At 35.6% G+C, this 19833-nt stretch overlaps 2 protein-coding genes across 2 annotated transcripts; one reads left to right on the plus strand and one right to left on the minus strand.

Annotated features, from left to right (window-relative positions):
* The first annotated feature begins 3857 nt into the window (after positions 1-3857).
* Positions 3858-4637, plus strand: LOC107887699 (uncharacterized). Its single transcript, XM_016811936.1, has 2 exons — positions 3858-4347; positions 4462-4637. Exons 1-2 carry the CDS (start codon positions 3858-3860, stop codon positions 4635-4637), a joined length of 666 nt encoding a protein of 221 aa, XP_016667425.1.
* A 9449-nt stretch (positions 4638-14086) lies between these two features.
* On the minus strand, positions 14087-16943 carry LOC107887698 (receptor-like protein EIX1). Its single transcript, XM_041078512.1, has 3 exons — positions 16847-16943; positions 14764-16452; positions 14087-14694 (listed from the first exon to the last, which is right to left on the minus strand). The coding sequence occupies exons 1-3, from the start codon at positions 16941-16943 to the stop codon at positions 14087-14089; spliced, it is 2394 nt and encodes a 797-aa protein (XP_040934446.1).
* Between the last annotated feature and the right edge of the window lie 2890 nt (positions 16944-19833).

Genomic DNA, 19833 nt, shown 5'->3' on the forward strand with positions numbered 1-19833 from the left:
AATTTATAAATTTATAAACTTATAAAAAACATGCAAGTAGAAATATATTAAAAAACTTATAATATTTTGAAATATATATAAAATTTTTAAAAAATTATAAATATATATAAATGTATAAAACAACTAAAATTTTATAAATTTATAAAAATATATAAAAAAACTAAAAAATCCCGTGAATCTAGACACCTATCTGTCTAAGTTAATTCTTGATGTTAAATTTTTTTATATTTTTTTATTAATTTATATATTTTAGATTTTTATATACTTTTTAAAATTTAAAATGATAATACAAATAACCTAATATTTTATAATAAAAAATTAAAGTATATAGACTTTTTAAAAAATACATCTAGAATGAATCTAGATAAATAAATGTCCAGATAAAAATGTATCTGGACAATCTTTTGTCCAATTTCAATTTTGTTGTGAAAAATATTATATCTTTATATTAATTTAAAGATTTTTTTAATTATATTTGTTACGTGGGCATATAGAGAGGCTACTATGTGGCATCATCAGATTGACAATTAGTGTTATGTCAACACAAACTAATAGGGTCAGTGTAAAAGTATCAATGATAGAATACAAATTCAAGTACTAATTAGGTCAAAAGAAAATAGGTATCAACTAAGTACAAATAGGGGTGTTCAAACTTCGGTTAAAATTGACTTAACCTACGGAACCAATCCAATTTGGTCAATTCGTTGGTAGTCGAGGTTAATTTGGTCGGAGGTTGGTTAATAATTTTTTAAAATTTCGGTTATCGATTAATTTGATTTGAAATTGAATAATTAACCGAAATAAATAGCCTACTGCCTACCCAGGCCCCAACCACCCCTAATCCAAATAAATATTTATATATCCAACCCAATCCAAATAATTAATTTAAGTATAAAATTAATTTATAAAATTCCTAAATACTAAAAATATCTCACCGACACCTTCACCCAAAATCCCTAATCTAGTGCTAACATCCCTACACCTTCGCTAGTCACCACCATTTAACGTCCACTAGGTCCCCATAGTCTTTCACGCCCTAACCAACATCTTCAAGCCACAAACATCTCTTGAGATACTTTCCTTTATCATAATTTCCTGTAAACAAACCAACTTCGCCAAAAGATACCTTCCCTTTGAATTTTCGATCTCTGCGGAGTGTTTAGCATTTCGGTTCCCTTTTCTTTCTCATTTCCTTTCTTTACATTTAACCAACATTTAGGGTTTTGTTTTATTTTGTTTTTTAAAATTTAGGTAGACTATTTTATTATGGTTTAATCTCACTCCTTAAATCCTATCAGGATATGATATATAAAACAATCAAAATTACTAAATGAAAGGGGGTTAAAACTTGTAATTGAAATTAAAAACTGTAATATATATATGTATAAAAAGGGATAAAATGACGATCAACTACCTGAGTGGGCAGTGGGCACGAAAATTTGCTGACCACAATTTTGCATTGGCTGAAGACTACCTGATTGGTAATACTCTGGAATTACATTTTTTATGTATTAATTATATATTTATTTTGATTATGATCCTACTAATTTGAGATATTTATGATTTTTTATCTTGTAGGGACTAAATTGAAGGCAAAAGGAAATTTAGGGGAAAATGTGAATTTAAAGATAAAATGGGCCAACATGCGAAATAGGAAAGAATAGGTGCTGAAAATGCAAAGTGTAGAAGACTTGGGGGAAAAAGTTCAAAGAAAAGGTTTTATAAACACAAGACCCTATTTAAATTTGAATTATATTAGGATTATTGTTAAGATTATTATTTAGATTTAATTTTAGATTTTATCTTTATTTATTTTTTAAAATTTAAATATGAACAAACTAGGTTTTCTAAGTACTATAAATAGGGGATGGAGTGACACAAATTTTACTCATCTTTTTCTATAAAAGCTCCCTCTCCCAAAAAGCTCTAGCTTTTGTTCCTTTCCTTTATTCAATAAAATTCCATTTTTATTAAGTTTATTTCTTTTTTTCCCAAAAAGCATGAGCCACTAAATTCATCTACTCAAAGGTTGTCGAGATTCCCAAAAAGGGTTCATGAGGCTTAAAATTTGCGCTTAGCCTTTTCAATGAATATTTATCGTTTCTTCGCATTACGGGATTGACGCTTCTGTCCATGTACGTCATTTTTCTCAACTCTATTTATTTTTACAATTTCAATTTCAATTTATGCAATCTTAATTCATCCAAACTTTAAATTCTATTTTTTTCCAGGTACGCCATTTTTCTTGGGCACGACTCTGCCCAAGATTTCGAGGAACAGGAATTTGTGTAAATCTAGTCCCTGAGGATTTGACCCTACTTTCCTTATACTATTCTTTTCGTTATTTTATAGGGATAGAATATTTTTGGTTCTCTTAATGACGCATCAAATTTTGGCGCCGTTGCTGGGGACTGGTAACGTACTAATCTTGTTTCTTTTGTTTCTTATGACCAAATCTGCTCCAAGTATTCTTGCGTTTGATTCAAAGATAGAAAAGATTGCAAGAGCTAATCGCAAGGAAACAAAGCTACATAAAAGGCAGTCAAATGTGGTAGGGACTCAGAGTAACCCATCGCTGAAGATAGAAGCAGACGACGAAGTTGAGTCTAGGGTTAACGAAAACCCTACTCAAACACTAGAAAATGAAAGAATAGGAGTCGATCCACCAGAAGAAGTGTTTAACACTAGGGTTAACAAAAACCTAAATTAGAATATCAACATATGGCTCAAACAATCCAGCAAATGGCCAAAGCTCTTGCAAAACAATCACGGTTATACATTGCGTATCCTACTATTGATACTAATTTTGATTTGAAGTCAGGATTAATCCAGTTACTATCGACTTTTGTGGGTTGCAAAACTAAAATCCTCATAAATTACGTGCTTTCCCTTTTTCCTTAGCAGAGTCTGCTAGGGAGTTGTTATTTTATCTACCCATTGGGTCTATTACAACTTGGACTGATCTTTCCCATTTGTTTCTCAATAGGTTTTTTCCAGCATAACGTGTAGCTGAGTTAAGAAAGAAGGTCGTTGGGATAAGGAAAAAAGAAATAGAGTCTCTTTACGACTATTAGGAGCGATTTAAGAAGTTGTGTGCAAGTTGCCCACAACATGGTATAACAGAACAATCTCTACTCCAATACTTTTATGAAAGCTTGAAGCCCATAGAAGTAAACATGGTAAATGCCACCAGTAGAGGGGCGTTGGTTAACATGACTCCCTAACAAGCAAAGGACTTGATCTACATAATGGCTGCAAATACTCAACAATTTTGAGTCAATCCTGAATCCACTAGAAGGATTCACCAGCTAAGTAATTCAACCTTAGAAGATAAAGTTGATAGACTTACTAATATTGTGAATTCTCTTGTTACAGAAAAAGTAAAACCGGCCTAACTATGTGGAATTTGTGCAACACCTAAACATACAACTGATGTATGTCCTAGTTTGTACAATGATACTATGGCCTATTTAGATGTTGTGGGGAACTTTCCTAGGGCACCACAAAGGCGATATGACCTCTACGCTAATACCTATAACCCAGGATGAAAAGACCATCTTAACTTGAGTTATAGGGCCAACCCATGGTATAACCAGCCATACCAAAACTGATTTCTACAATAGCCACGAGATTCAAGTACCTCTCTAGAAACCATGGTCAATAAATTAGAAGCTAATGTGCTTGATTTCCAATAGCAAATACAATGACAAACTTTTGATTTCCAAAAGGAAACAAAGGATTTTCAACAAAAAAACGAGGCGTCTATAAGAGAGTTGACCACATCAATTGAGAAAATAAGTTTTCAAGGGAAGCTGCAATCACAAACAGAACCTAACCCAAGACAAAACGCAAATACAATGATGTTGCGAAATGGAAAAAAACTGGAACCAATTCTTGGCGAAAATCTTGGCCAATATTCTACCCAAGAGAAGAGCGAGAACGAAGAACAGGTCCGAACGAAACCTCCATTACCTAAAATTCAACCTCCATTTCTAGGATGGTTAAACCAACACTGGAAAGGTAAAGAGGACAATGAAATCCTTAAAACATTTAAAAATGTCAAGATCAACATACCACTGCTGGATGCCATCAAACAAATTTCACGTTATGCCAAGTTCTTCAAAGAGCTCTGCACTAACAAGCGAAAATTAACTGGTAATGAAAGAGTAAGTGTTGGTGAGAAAGTATCCGCGGTGTTACAGCGGAAGATGCTGGCAAAATGCAAAGATAGGGGCATGTTCACAATACCATGCAAAATAGGCCACTTAGGAATTAAAAAAGCCATGTGTGATCTAAGAGCTTCCGTAAATGTAATGCCTTTTTCCATTTATGAATCACTTAATGCGGGTTTTTTGACGAAAACAAGTGTTATCATTTAGTTATCAAACAGGACTATTGTGCATTTCGAAGGAGCCCTCGAGGATGTATTAGTGAAAGTCAATAGGCTTATCTTTTTTGTAGACTTTTATATGATAAAAATGGAAGAGGATAACACTCTTGGATCTTCGGACATCTTGCTGGGCCGACCTTTCCTTAGTACTGCTAGCACTAAGATTGATGTGCATAGTAGAACTCTCACGATGGAATTTGAAGGAGAGATCGTGAAGTTTAATGTTTACGACACTATTAGTCATTAAAGTGAAATCTTGAACGTAAATTATGTCGACATAATTGACTCATTAGTAGAAGAAACTTTTTAGTCTACTTATGAAGATAAACCTGAAATGATATTTGATGATTTTGAATATGTTAATGAATTGATGTCTCCAATGAACACTAAACTTCTACCTTCTGTTGTGCAAGCACCAAATTTAGAGTTAAAACCACTTTCCAAGCATCTTAAATATGCATTTCTGGGGAAAGATAATACCTTATCGATCATAGTCTCAAATAGACTCTCTAAGCTCGAAGAGGAAAATTTGATACATGTGCTAAAAATCTACAATGAGGCGATTGGCTGGACCATTGCCGACTTAAAAGGGATAAGCCTTTTGACATGCACACACAAGATTTACTTGGAGGAAAACACGAAACCAAAGCGAGAGGCGCAAAAATGATTGAACCCTAATATGATGGATGTAGTAAAAAAAGAAATAATTAAGCTACTAGATACTGAAGTAATCTACCCCATTTTTAATAGCAGATAGGTAAGTTTGGTGCAAGTCGTCTTAAGAAAATGGGCGTGACAGTAAAGAAAAACACTGAGGGTGACTTGGTACCAACCCGAATGTAAAATGGGGGGTGTGTCTGCATTGATTATAGGAAGTTGAATTCTTATACTAGAAAAGACCATTTCCCCCTTCCTTTTATAGATCAAATGCTTGAACGTTTAGCTGATAAAACTCACTTTTTTTGTCTTGATGGATACTCAGGTTTCTTCCAAATATCAGTTTCACCATAAGTCCAAGAAAAGACCACTTTTACATGCCCATTCGACACATTTGTGTATAGAAGGATGCTATTCAGATTTTGCAACATATTGGCCACCTTCTAAAGATGCGTGATGAGTAGATTTTCTGAATATGTTGAAAACATTATCGAAGTTTTTATGGATGATTTCACTGTGTACGGGAACTGTTTTGATGAATACCTTAAAAACCTCACAATAATTTTAATGAGATGCATAGAATTTAATCTTGTCTTGAATTATGAAAAGTGTCATTTTATGGTAGACAAAGGTTTGATTCTAGGACATATAGTTTTAGCTAAGGGAATTGAGGTCGATAAGGACAAAACTGATATTATAAATTTTTTACCATATCCCTCAACTGTAAGAGAAATAGTTCTTTCCTTTGTCATGCAGGGTTTTACAGGTGCTTTATAAAGAACTTCTCAAAAGTAGCTAAACCACTATGTAAATTATTGCAGAAAGATAGTAAATTTGAGTTCGACCCAAAATGTAAGGAGACTTTTGACACACTCAAACAGAAGTTGGTTTCCGCTCCTATAGTACAAATACTAGATTGAAACTACCCTTTTAAAATCATGTATGATGCAAGTGAGCGCAATGTGGGGGCCATGTTGGGACAAAAGATAGATAGAGAACCTCATGTCATTTGTTATGCCTAAAAAATCCTAGATGCTGTACAAAGCAACTACACCACTACGGAAAAAAAACTCTTAACTATTGTATTTGCTTTAGATAAATTTTGGTCTTATTTATTAATATCTAAAGTGATTATTTTTTCTGACCATGCAGCTCTTAGGTACTTGATCGCAAAGAATGAAGGAAAACCAAGGCTCATTAGATGGATTTTACTGCTCCGAGAGTTCGACATTGAGATTCGAGATAAGAAGGGATACTAAAACTTGGTGGCTGATCACTTGAATAGGTTAAAAACACCTTATGATGACATTCCTATAAAGGATAAGTTTCCTGATGAATGCCTATTTTAGGCCAATGCGCATTTCCCATGGTATACGGATATGGTAAATCTCCTAGCCATATGTTTATTGCCCACTGGGTTAACACGTTCCGTGAAGGACAAGCTTAAAAGGGAAGCTCGATATTACATTTGGAATGACCCATACTTGTGGAAACACTATTTGAAACAGATAATAAGATGATGTGTTTCAAAAATCGAGGTAGCTTCTACTCACTTTTTGTCATACAGAAGCTTATGGAGGTCATTTTTACCCTAAACGGACTGCTAATAAGGTATTGGAGTGTGGGCTATAATAGCCCACGATTTTTCGAGACGCATATAATTTTTGTAAGTCCTACAATAAATGCCAACATACATGTAACATAACTAAGTGAAATCAAATGCCCCTATCCCCAATTCATGTATGTGAGACTTTTGATGTGTAGGGCATCGACTTCATGGGTGTATTTATTTTCTCATTTAGAAATGTGTATATAATTCTTGCGATAGACTATGTTTCTAAGTGGATAGAAGCAAAGCCTACTAGCAATGACAATGATAAAACTGTCGTGGAGTTTCTAAAATGAACTATTTTTTCTAGGTTTAGCACACCTCAAGCCTTGATCAGCGATCGTGGAACCCATTTTTGTAATAAAGCCATGAAAACACTTATGAAAAATTATGGAGTTTACCACCGTATAGCTAAAGCCTACCATCCTCAAACGAATGGCCAAGCGAAAGTCTCAAACAAAGAAATTAAGACCATTTTGGAGAAAATAGTTCGGCCTAATCGAAAGGATTGTAATCTTCGACTAAATGACGCACTTTGGGCTATCGGATAGCGTATAAGGGACCAATTGGCATGACCCCATATCGGCTTGTTTTTGGCAAGGCTTGCTGTCTTATGGTAAAATTGGAACATAAGGCTTTCTAGGTTGTACGACAATGTAACATAGAGTTAGAACTAGTGGAGAGGGCAAAGAAATTAGACATCCAAGAATTAGAGGAAATTCGTAATGATGTCTATGAGAATGCTCGAATTTATAGGGACAACAAAATTGTTTCATTTCAAGAAAATATCTCGAAAGCATTTCTTGATAGGACAAAAAGTGTTACTTTACAACTCTGTGTTAAAATTGTTCCTAGGTAAGCTTCGGTCTCGATGGCAATGACCTTTTATTGTAACCGAATTATTCATACATGATACAGTTGAAATAAAAAGTGAAGAGTCGGGAAAATGGTTCACAGTCAATGGCCAAAGGTTAAAGCCATTTTAAGAGAATTTTCAAGCCCGCACAGTTGAAAAAAGTCAACTAAAACCTCTATAATACCATTCAAGGTGTCAAGCTAACGACGTAAACAAGCGCTTAATGGGAGGCAACCCAATTTTTATTTTTCTTTATTTTTATTTTTATTTTATTATTTTATTATTTTATTTTATTATTAATCACTTTGTTTTGTTTGGATAATAATTAATTTCTCTTATTCTATCTAAGTAAACTGGTGAGAAAAAAAACTCAAGAATTGGCATGCTTTCACAAACACCCCTTATCCTATCCCTATTCCAGGTAAGAATAGTGCATCCCTGCTTTATGCTTACCTAAAACCTATATCCAAACACCTACCCTACAGCCAAACACCCTTCCTACTACACATTCAAACCTTAAAATTTTCCTTATTTTCACCCAAAACCCCTCCAACTGCCTTTCCCATTCTCCTTTACACCCAACCACCGATTTTTCCCAACACTATGGTTAGAAACAGAAGTCGAGTCGTCACCAAACCCTCTTTTATTGTCAACAACCACCGACGGAGATTTTTAGCACCCCAATAAGTCAATTGAGTCGATATCGTACCTTTCCCACAGCCTTGACACAATGACATCGCATCTCCCTCTCTTCCGCGCGACCTATTGTCCCCATCTGCCTCTCCTCCGTGCAACGCATCCTCCCCATCCTTCTGTCCTACGTGTGGCACCGCACCATTAGCCCTTACCTTTCTTCTATCTTCACCCTCCTCGCTTGCTTTACGCGGACTATTGCTACCATTGCCTTCGGCTCTCGACCCCTTTCGAAGCTAGCCTCATCAATAGCCACAAACTCTTTCAGCCGAACCAGCATCTACATTCGCTGATTCCACCTCCGACTTTTGCGCCGACACCCTTGAACGGCCCACACGCTCTAGCGCCTTAGAAAGCCACGAAGAATAACACCTGTTGCCAACCCACGGCAGGACCTACCGGTCTCGAGTCAATATTCTACCACCGTAATGCCATTTAAATTGCAATTTAACATTTGACAACACTTCTAATCGGGACATGTATGATCGTTTACGACACAAAAAAATAGTGCCTTGCAAATGTTTATCACTGTCTTTTTTGAATGCTTTGCATATTGACACTATGGTTGTCGGTTATTTTCGCAATATTGGTTGGGTTGGAAATTTTAATATCATTCACTGCATTACGAACTGGTTTTATAATTTTATTCCACCTTCCATTTTCAACGGCACAGCTAATTCTCATTGGACACACTTGGCATTATAACATTTCGATTGCTTGGTACCACACACAGTTTGTCCCTCACTGATTTTAATATTGCATTGGCTTTTGTGACAGAGGATTATGTTATGTCCATTGATTATGAAAACAATTTGTGTATTTTTGCAGCAGACTTCAAGGCTATCGAGGCCTTTACGTTATTAATAGACAATGCTGAAACCACATATAGCCCTAAACATCAAAGGATTTATGGTTTTGTAACCTTGCCTTATGTTACATACATTGTTATTTGGCTTATAATTTCTCAGGCCAGAGAGATGCATCAGTTATAGTCTTGAAGAAAGAATTATTCTTATTATAGTGTATGTACACCGGTTTTTTGGTAAATTTGAGCTATTGGTATGCGCTTCAATTTGAGCATATTATAAATGCAAAGCGTCATCTAATTTTAGGCTCTTTTATTACACAACTATTATTCTCTTTACATGGCTCTAAGGCTTCTATTTCAGACTTACATATTGCATTCCAATCCGATCCATTAGATGCCCACTATCTCGACTTGATAGGATTGCTTCTTGGCACTCCTACTTCCTTTCGTTTTGTCTCTCCAAGTGCCCGACCTTCACCGGTAGAACAAATCTTTAGGCGGAAAAATCCGCACGAGGTACTCAATCAAGACCAACCTTCATTGACCATTGAGCAACGATTGGAATGCATTAAAGCACGATTCAACACCACCAACCAGTAGATGACTGATCTCATTGCAGCTCCGTGCAAACGATAGTGACTATATGGGGAATTTTTCTAAACTTTTTCCTCTTTTTTCGCTTATTTGTTTGTTTTCTTTCACATCGAGAATAATGTGTTTTAAGTAGTGATGAGACATTCTTAATTGTCTTTGATGTTTTATCTACTGTTTTGTCACTATTACCATTGCTTTATGCTTTTTTTGCCTATATTTATTTATTTTTAGTATATCCTGCCCTTTTTCATGCCCAAGATTTTGACTAGAAACTGCTCACTATTTGATTTACGAGCATGATTCCTATATACTGAGTAAGTTATGATTTTGTTATATTGATTTCATCTCCACTATTTTATTTCTAGTAGGCTATCATAATAGAGTTAACCCTATCTTGCTTTTAGTAAAATCGATTAAGTCTAAATGTAAAGAAGACACTTAATACAATTGCATGCTAAAATTATGTTCATGACTGTTAGGTTGTTGTTAAAACTTATTTTTGACACTTGATTGTTTTTCCTAGTCCTCCAAACTTAAAATTCTATTTCATTATAATAAATTTGATACCTCTGTGGTTTTGAGTGCAGCTTAAAACGTGACTGAATGAGCAACCAGGGTATGGTGCTTGGGTTGTCATCCTACTTCGCGCCAAAAGGTTGTATGACATGTTAGGTAAAAATCTGCTAACCAGAATTAAACAAAATTTTTAAGAATATGTTGAGTTGAGTAACCGGGGTGAAGTGTTTGACTGTTATCTCTCTTCGCGTCAAAAGGTTCAATATATTCTTAAGCAAAAAAAAAAATTGTATTAATAATAAAATTGCATTTGGGGACTAAGAGTGGAAACAAATAGGGTGTCTTGGTAAGTTTAGTAAATTACCAAATTTTCATGAAATAATCCAAGTCGATTTTGATTTTTGTGTGATTAAATTGGAATACTTTTTCAGTTTTACTTAAAGCAAGCTAAAGGTTCTCTTTAATTTTTCATATGCATTATGCTTAATTTTTATAAAACTTTGGAGTGATATTTCTTTCATGGTAAAAACTAAATTTCACGGTGGATAGGAACCATACTTGAGGACAAGCATGGGCTAAGTAGGGGAAATTTGATAATACTCTGGAATGACATATTTTATGTATTAATTACATATTTATTTTGAGTATGATCTTACTAATTTGAGCTATTTATGGTTTTTTATCTTGTAGGGACAAAATTGAAGGCAAAAAGAAATTTAAGGGAAAAAAGCATGAATTTAAAGATAAATGGACCATCATGCGAAATAGAAAAGTATTGGTGCCGAAAATGTAAAGTGTGAAAGACTTGGGGGCAAAAGTTCAAAGAAGAGATTTTATAAACACAAGACTCTATTTAAATTTGAATTATATTAGGATTATTGTTAAGATTATTATTTAGATTTAATTTCAGCTTTTATTTTTATTTATCTTTATCTATCTTTTAGAATTTAAATAGGAACAAACTAGGTTTTCTAAGTATTATAAATAGGGGATGGAGTGACACAAATTTCTCTTATCTTTTTTTCTGTAAAAGCTCTCTCTCCCAAAAAGTTCTAGCTTTTGTTCCTTTCATTTATTCAATAAAATTTCATTTTTATTAAGTTTATTTCTTTTTTCCCAAAAAGCATGAGCCACTAAATTCATTTAGCCAAAAAGGGTTCATGAGGCTCAGAATTCGAGCTTAGCCTTCTCAACAAATATTCATCATTTTTGCGCATTACGGGACTGACGCTTCCATCCATGTCCCTTCAAAAGTAATCTTTTCATCTTGTGCAAAGACGACCGCTTTGTATGTTTTAGAAAGGTTGCTCAGTCGGTTTCCTAGCTTACTGCGTCAGTGGTTGTCGAGCCCAAGAGACAAAATGGCGTGACATTCGCCATTGAGAAGTGATGATCTAGATTAAGACGATCCCACAAAAGCGACGGTTGGCTAGAGTCAGGTTCCTCTAAATTGTAAGTCTAAAATCTAAATGAAGCTAGTGGTCGTAGGTGTCATCTTCCACTATAACTGGCTTATTCTGTTCGAGAAGGATCACCTAAAAGCCTATGATTGAACCCAAGAAGGATCGAGATAACCGGAGGCTGGAATCTTTCCATCAAAGACTCTTTTTTCTCAACTCTGTTTATTTTTACAAACTCAATTTCAATTTACACAATTTTAATTCATTCAAACTTTTAATTCTGTTTTTTTCCAGGTACGCCACGACTCTGCTTGGGATCTCGAGGAATAGGAATTTGTGGAAATCCAATCCCTAAGGATTTGACCCTAGTTCTCTTTTATTACTCTTTTCGTTATTTTATAAAGATAAAATATTTTTGATGCTCTTAACGACACATCACTACTTGATATATGATTAGGGTTCCATGTAATTTTTGCCTATAAGGAGCAGAGTTTAATCACTAATAGTTTTAACATAGTAAAAACATGAAAATTGAAAAAGTATCCAATTAGTTGGCCAACCAATGTACAAATCGACAAGTTTGGGTGCAAAATATATAGTAACGGAAAAAAAAATTGGAAGCTTCACGTGAGGGAAGGAAAAAGGGAAAATTCCATGTCTCACTTTTTGGGTTTTTGTGCTTTAGCCTTTGGCTTTGTGGAGCGATATCTTTTAGATTTCCCGAGCTGTTTAGTAGTCTTTGAAACTATCAAAATTGAATAAATTTATAAATACGAGAAAAGACAAGGTTATAGATAGCTCGATGTACAACTCTTAGGATCTCAATTTTTTTGTATAATTTATATATATTTTTTTAATTCTAGAAAATTGATTAAGTTGCGTTTAACTTTTTTATAAATTGAAATTGCTTTTTGAGGGGAGATAAAATGCCGACGACGGACTTGACATTATTAGTCTTAGCTATTTTGTTAATCTAAAGGCGTAAAATTTTCTTAAATTCATAAAATTAATAATTGGAATATTTAGTAGATTTTTTTATATTATTTTCTTTAAAAAATAATAAAGGCAATGTTTCCAAACAATAGTTAATTATCAAGTCTGGACTCTGGACCGAGGTGACGAGAGAACCTTGGATATTTACTTTCACATATCCTTCTTGAAATGGAATGAAAATTAAAATAATAAAAAAATTGCATTTTTTTATTCATCGACTTATTTGAAGGGATATATTTTTGGAGGTGATAAAAATTTCATTTCATTTAAAACAAAACTGATTTTTGTTGCGAAAATTATTTTTATATATTAAAATTCAGCTCATTTTAATTCAACTTTTAAATAACATGATTTTTTTGGTACGGTTTTAATGACGGACATTATAATGTCTTAATATTTTTCTCACATATAATCATACTTTTGAATTTAAATTTTGTTTTTGTAAATCATAAATTGTTGTTTTTAATAATTTTTTAAATTAAAAAATAAAAAATTTGAATTTTTAGCTTTTAAAGTGTTAAAATCAAATCGCAAATTATATATAAAAGAGACAAACAACGCATTTTAACCGAAAAAAATATTAAAAATTAAGTTAAAAAAAATTTGAGGGATAAAAGTGTTGTTTAATCCAAAAGTTAAACTGATGTAGTGAGAAAAAGAAATATCCTTCATTTGTTTCCTTTTGATTAAATAAGTAATGGTTTAGGGTGTTCTTTTAAGTACTATTGGTTTTTTTTTCATCCTAAATTATCCTAAATTTAAAAGAAAATAGTTGTCTTCTGAATAGAAATTATTTCCAATTTTCAACAAGAAAAACTTGATGTAAAAAATATGTCAAATTTTACTATTAGATAATGTCTTTTGCATAAGTTGTGGATTTAATACTTATACTTTTATTTGGTCATTTTCAGTCTATGTTCTTTTAGAATTTGAAAATTTTAGTCCTACCAAATGATAATTATTAAATTCATTAAGTTATGTTATTTTTAAAATTTGACGTGTCAAACTTATTATCACATGTGCAGTGCTAAGTCTATTTGTTATTTTCACATATTACTCACCAAAAATTAATTAATAGATTTAACCAGCGTCGTTTCTATTAAGATTAAAATTTTGAAATTAAAACAATATAGTCACTAAAAACAATCCAATCGGTGAATATGGACTAAATCTATAACTATGTACATAGTACAGGACTAATGACATAATTTAACCAAATAGATTTGATTGTAACATTAGATCAAGATTAAAATTGATCAAATTAAAGTATAACAAATTACACAAACTATAGAGTCTAATAGCATAATTTGACCTAAAAGATACATTAGTTTTGAACAAGAAGAAAGCCTTTTGATCATGTGATATATTGTACAACCAGTTGGTTGAGTTGGTAAAGATCGAATACTTGACTTCTAAGGTTACCTTAGATTTCTGACATCAACAGTCTTCATTGAAAGTCAAGACATGCCATGACCCTGAAATCAGTAGTATAAGTACAGTGAGAACTATATTGTTAATTCATAATATAGTTTGTCTGTCAGATATTGTGTAGTCACATGCACTTACAGAGTTAATGATTTTCCACATTTGTTTGAGAACCAAAAAGTGTATAAATGGACCTCCATCGCTTATCAAACATCAAAGGACCAAACACACTCCAAAAGCCGATAACGAATCCGACTACTAACCCGGACCAGAACCAGTCTGTTTCATTTTCATTGCCGTTTCCACCTCCATGTCCAACACCATGAATTGTACCATTATCAGGACACATATTAGGAACTGGAAATCCACAGAGTTGATTGCCTGCGTAACACGATGAATCGAAGCTTTGTAACTGAGTGCTCAAAGGGATTACTCCGGACAAATTGTTGAAAGACAAGTTCAAGTGGCTCAAAAATGTCAGATATGACATGCTTTCAGGTATTGAACCAGACAACTTGTTTATAGAGAAGTCAACAGATTCCAGTGATCTCAACTCACCAATTCTGTCAAGAATTGTTCCACACAAAAGATTATGGGACAAATTCAATGCTTGAAATTCGAATAAACTTGTTACTTCCACGGGGATCTCTCCTGATAATTTGTTGTTAGACAAATCTATGCTTCTCACCAAGTTAAGGTTTGTGCTATACTCTAGCATTTGACCTTTCATCACAATTGTTGCAACAAAAGTGCCTGCACCAATCACATAAGATATAGCAGTTCCCATTGAGCCATTGAACTTTGCCATTGCTCGAAACTTACTTACACATCTTGGTATACTTCCGATGAGATTGTTATCAGCAAGGTCCAAGACTTGGAGAGAACCAATAGCACAGAGCTCATCCGGTATGTACCCAGAAAACTTGTTCGAACGAAGGCTCAAGACTACCAGCTTTCGAAGGCCATCGCCTATCCATCGAGGGATGTTCCCATGCAATTCATTCTCACCAGCATCAAGTAGGATTAAATCTGTGCAGTTGTTCAATGACAGCGGAATTTCTCCAGACAGGTGGTTTTTCTGAAGATGCAATGATACAATGGACTGTAGAGTTCCCATTGAGCTTGGAATGCTTCCATTAAGTCTGTTGTTACTTAACTTTATGACGTGTAAATTCTGCCAATTCAGCCAACAATCTGGAATCCCCCCAGATAGAAAATTTTCACCAAGATTAAGAATTACTGTTCCCATGGTCTCCTTAAACTTATAACATAAAAGAGGAGAAAGAGATCCTGACAAATTATTATTTGACATGTCTAGAAAAAACACATTGGGGGAAATTTGAGGTAAAGGGCCACTCAAAAGATTAAAACTAAGGTCAACCACTGAATCAACCGACATAGCCCAAGGTATGCCAGGAATCTGCCCATGGATTTGGTTGTGTGAGAGATTCAAATATTGGAATGGGGAGGAGAAATTCCATAACCAATCAGGAATACTATCAGTAATCCTTGAGCCAGAGATATCTAGATCCCTTAGATGTTTTTGTGAATGAAGCCACAAAGGAAACATTAAACCTACATTCCAAGACCTCAATCCTAGGAGTTCAAGTTCGAAAGGAGGAATCCAATCAGGACTGACTCTTAAAACAAAAGAGTTCTTAGAAGCCTGAAAAACTTTCAATTTCGGAAGATTGCCGATGTGAGTTTCTGAAACAACACCCTCCAACAAATTAGTAGAAATATCATGGATTTCCAAATTTGTAAGTTCATTAATGGAACGGGGAAGCTGCCCTTTTAATTGATTCTGATCAAGTTCTAAGACTCTCAAGGAAGAAAGCTCTGCAATGGAGATTGGAATGGGACCAGAGACAGAGTTTCGAGACAAATGTAGTTCCTTCAAACTTTTGAAGTTCCTAAGTTGATTGGTTAACTGACCAGACAAATGACACCCACTTAAATCTAATTTATCTAATTGATTAGAGACACATCCAGACAAAACTGCTAAAATGGTTGATACATCTTGATACAAGTTAAGCTCTGAGAAAATGATTGACTTTAGGTTACAAAGATTTCCCATTGTTATTGGAATCGGTCCTTCAAGTTTATTATCTGAGAGGTCAAGGTCAATGGCAGAAGTCATGTTTCCTATGGCACTTGAAAGTTTACCTCGGAGTTTGTTAGAGCCAAGATTGAGAAACTGGAGAGAATCAAGACTATACAACGACTCAGGTATCGACGAATTAAAAAGGTTATTAGAAAGATCAAGGTGTCTAAGGGAAGTCATATTTACAAGGCCATGAAATATGGATTCTCCCAAACTATTCTCAATATCATTTAAAGAAAGGTCAAGAATTGCAAGAGATGATAGATTAAGATGTATGGGTGGAGGAACTTGAGGAAGCTGACAACCTGACAAATATAAAATTTTCAAGAAAGGAAGTGTGTTCAGTACTTGCAACCAATTGGAAGCTTGTGCAGGGTCGACATCACTCAAATCTGTTGAAAGCTGGACTGCAATGCAACATGGAGCCAGAAGCATGCTACTGTCGAGACCAGCAGCTATCGAGCTCAGCTCATTTTGCTTGGCGCGTACGAATGGTTTTTGGACCAAATGAAGCAACTGACATTGCTGTTTTGTTTTGATGTAATTTAGTTCAGTTCAACTTTAACTAGTTTCCAAAGTTAGTTGGATTAAGTTTGTGATTGGATTGATGATGTAAAAGCTGATATGTCAGCTTATTTTGTATTTGACTTAAGCTTGTATTAGTTTAGTTTAAGTGGGAGCAGTTATGTCATTAGGTAACTGTCAAATGAATCAAAATTTGTAACTCTTTTATATATTCAAATTTTGAATGAAAATTGGTAATGTTCAGTTACAATTTGCTGAGTATTCAATTTTGTTCACTGCTTTTGCTTTGCTTTGTTTTCTTTTGCTTCGATACTTCTTGCTTCAGTTTTGCAAATTCTGTTTTGCAACTTTGTTTGATTTTTGCTGCTGCCATTGTTCCTACAAATGGTATCATGAGCTCGAGTCTTTGAGGGGCCTTTGCTTGCATTCTGTTGATTTCAATTTAAAATCTACAGCAAAGCTTAAAACTAAAAAAGATCGAAGCACTTAAACTCAGTCTAGCAAGATGAGTTTCACTCCACCACCTCCACCAGTGTTCACTGGAGAAAACTATCACATTTGGATAGTTAAAATGAAGACTTATCTTCAGGCACACGATCTTTGGAGTGTGATTGAGAATGATGCTGAACCACCTCCATTGAGAGCCAATCCCACCATTGCACAGATGAGGCAGCATGCTGAGGAGCGAGCCAAGAAGCATAAGGCTATGGCCTGCTTGCAAAATGGAGTCTCTGATGTGATATTCACTCGCATCATGGCCTGTGACTCACCAAAACAGGCCTGGGAGAAGCTGAAGGAGGAGTTCATGAGGACTGAAAAGACAAGGCAACAGCAAGTGATCAACCTCAGGAGAGATTTTGAAAATTTGAGGATGAAGGAGTCTGAGACCATCAAGCAGTACTCAGACAGGATAATGGCCATTGTCAACAGCATTAGGCTCCTGGGAGTGGACTTCACAGAGAGCAGAGTTGTTGAAAAGGTCATTACAACTCTTCCTGAGAAATTTGAGTCTAAAATCTCTTCACTTGAGGACTCGAGGGACTTATCAGCCATTTCATTGTCTGAGCTGATAAACTCCATGTATGCACTTGAGCGAAGGAGGGCAAATAGGCAGGAGGAGAATTCTGAAGTTGCTTTCCAGGCTAAAGCCAGTGAAGGCTCAAGTATGAGTGCAAAAGGCAAGAAGCCTTGGCACAATAGAAAGGCCAAGTCAGGAAGAGATGAAGCAAAAAGGGTGTTTCCACCATGTGTTCACTGCAAGAAGACAACACATTCAGAAAAATATTGCTGGTTTAGGCCAAATATCCAGTGCAGAAAGTGCAAGCAGTTTGGTCATGTAGAGAAGGTGTGCAAGGGCAAACCAAGGGAGGCTGCTCTACAAAAGCTAGACCAGCTGAGGACATGCAAGCTCAGGAGGAGCATGTGTTTACAGCAACCTATTTTGTTGGCACAACAAAAACCAGCAATGATTGGCTACTAGACAGTGGCTGCTCACACCATATGGCAGCAGATGAGAAGTTGTTCAAGGGCTTAGACAGAAGCTTCCACTCTAGGATCAGAATTGGAGATGGCAAGCTGATTGAGGTTAAGGGCAAGGGCAATGTGTTGGTTAGCACTGGTTCAGGTAACAAGCTGATCTCAGATGTGCTTTTTGTACCTGACTTAGACCAGAATTTGCTTAGTGTAGGCCAATTAGTTGAAAAGGGCTATACATTGGTTTTTAAGGATGGTTGCTATACTGTTCAAGACATGAATGGTCTGGAGTTAATCTCAGTCTCCATGACCGATAGATGCTTCATGCTGGATGTTAGCCAAGTAGAAAGAAAGGCATACACCAGCCTTGCTGACAGCACTGACTTGTGGCATAGGAGACTAGGCCATGCCAATTTCAGATCGCTTGATCTGCTACATAGGCTGAATTTGGTTGATTACATTTCAAAAGTTGAGGTTAGTGGGAATGTTTGTGAGGTTTGTCAGCTTGGTAAGCAGGCTAGACTGCCTTTTCCTGCTGACAGTGCTTGGAGAGCTCAAAACAAGCTTGAATTGGTGCACTCTGATGTTTGTGGTCCTATGAGAACACCTTCAATCAGTGAGAATAGGTACTTTGCCCTGTTTATAGATGATTTAACAAGGTTGTGCTGGGTCTACTTCTTGAGGCAAAAGTCAGAAGTGTTTGAAGCCTTCTGTAAATTCAAGGCTTATGCTGAAAATCAGTCAGGCTGCAAAATTAGAGCTTTGAGGACTGATAATGGCTCTGAATATGTGTCTAAGAGATTTCAAAAGCTTTGTGACAGTGATGGGATTCATCATCAGCTCACAACAGTCTATACTCCTCAACAGAATGGAGTCTGTGAGAGGAAGAATAGGACTGTGCTAAACATGGCCAGGTGCCTCTTGTTTCAAGGCAAGCTTCCAAGTCAGTTTTGGGCTGAGGCAGTTAACACCTCAGTGTATCTGCTCAATAGACTGCCAACTAGAGCAGTCAAGGATAAGACTCCTTATGAGGCTTGGCATAGAGTTAAACCTGTAGTAACACACTTGAAAGTGTTTGGTTGTGTGTGTTATGCTCTTGTTCCAGTGGAAAAGAGAACCAAGCTCGAGAGCAGGGCCACTCCAGGAATCTTTGTTGGCTATAGCAGCAACAAGAAGGGCTATAGAGTTTATGATCCTATAGCAAAGAAAGTCTTAGTCAGCAGGGATGTAAAATTTGATGAAGAAAAGATGTGGAATTGGAATAGTGCTGAAGCTAACATGTTTGAAATGGATCAGTTGGACTTGGTTGCTGAGCCTACAGAAGAGGAACCAAGTGAAGATGCTGTAGATGACACACCAGTGAGGGGCACCAGAACTTTGGCTGATGTCTATCAGAGGTGCAATATTGCTGTGATTGAGCCCCCAGACTTTGAAGAGGCTGCCAAGGACAAAAGCTGGATGGAAGCTATGGAAGCTGAGCTGGAAATGATCAATAAAAATGAAACATGGGAGTTGGTGAGCAGACCAGAAAATAAGAAGGTTATTGGGGTTAAATGGGTGTACCGGACCAAGTACAATGCTGATGGCTCACTGAACAAGCACAAGGCCAGGCTTGTGGTGAAGGGTTACAGTCAGCAGTATGGTGTGGACTTCTTGGAGACTTTTGCTCCAGTGGCAAGACTGGACACAATCAAGCTACTGTTTGCTTTAGAAGCTCAGAAGCAGTGGAAAGTTCACCAATTGGATGTCAAATCAGCATTCCTGAATGGTTTTCTCAAGGAGGAGATCTT

Source organism: Gossypium hirsutum, chromosome A10, assembly GCF_007990345.1.
Source record: "Gossypium hirsutum isolate 1008001.06 chromosome A10, Gossypium_hirsutum_v2.1, whole genome shotgun sequence".
Taxonomy (NCBI): domain Eukaryota; kingdom Viridiplantae; phylum Streptophyta; class Magnoliopsida; order Malvales; family Malvaceae; genus Gossypium; species Gossypium hirsutum.

Bases quoted from the DNA above. Each gene is read 5' to 3' on its own strand.
- LOC107887699 (XM_016811936.1), top strand. From the start codon at position 3,858: ATGATGTTGCGAAATGGAAAAAAACTGGAACCAATTCTTGGCGAAAAT. The intron at 4,348-4,461 runs GTTTTTTGACGA...TCTTTTTTGTAG, and splicing joins TTATGAATCACTTAATGCGG to ACTTTTATATGATAAAAATG.
- LOC107887698 (XM_041078512.1), bottom strand. From the start codon at position 16,943: ATGGCAGCAGCAAAAATCAAACAAAGTTGCAAAACAGAATTTGCAAAA. The intron at 16,453-16,846 runs GTGAACAAAATT...GTTGCATTGCAG, and splicing joins AACAAAGCAAAGCAAAAGCA to TCCAGCTTTCAACAGATTTG. The intron at 14,695-14,763 runs GTAAGTTTCGAG...TGATTGGTGCAG, and splicing joins AAGTATACCAAGATGTGTAA to GCACTTTTGTTGCAACAATT.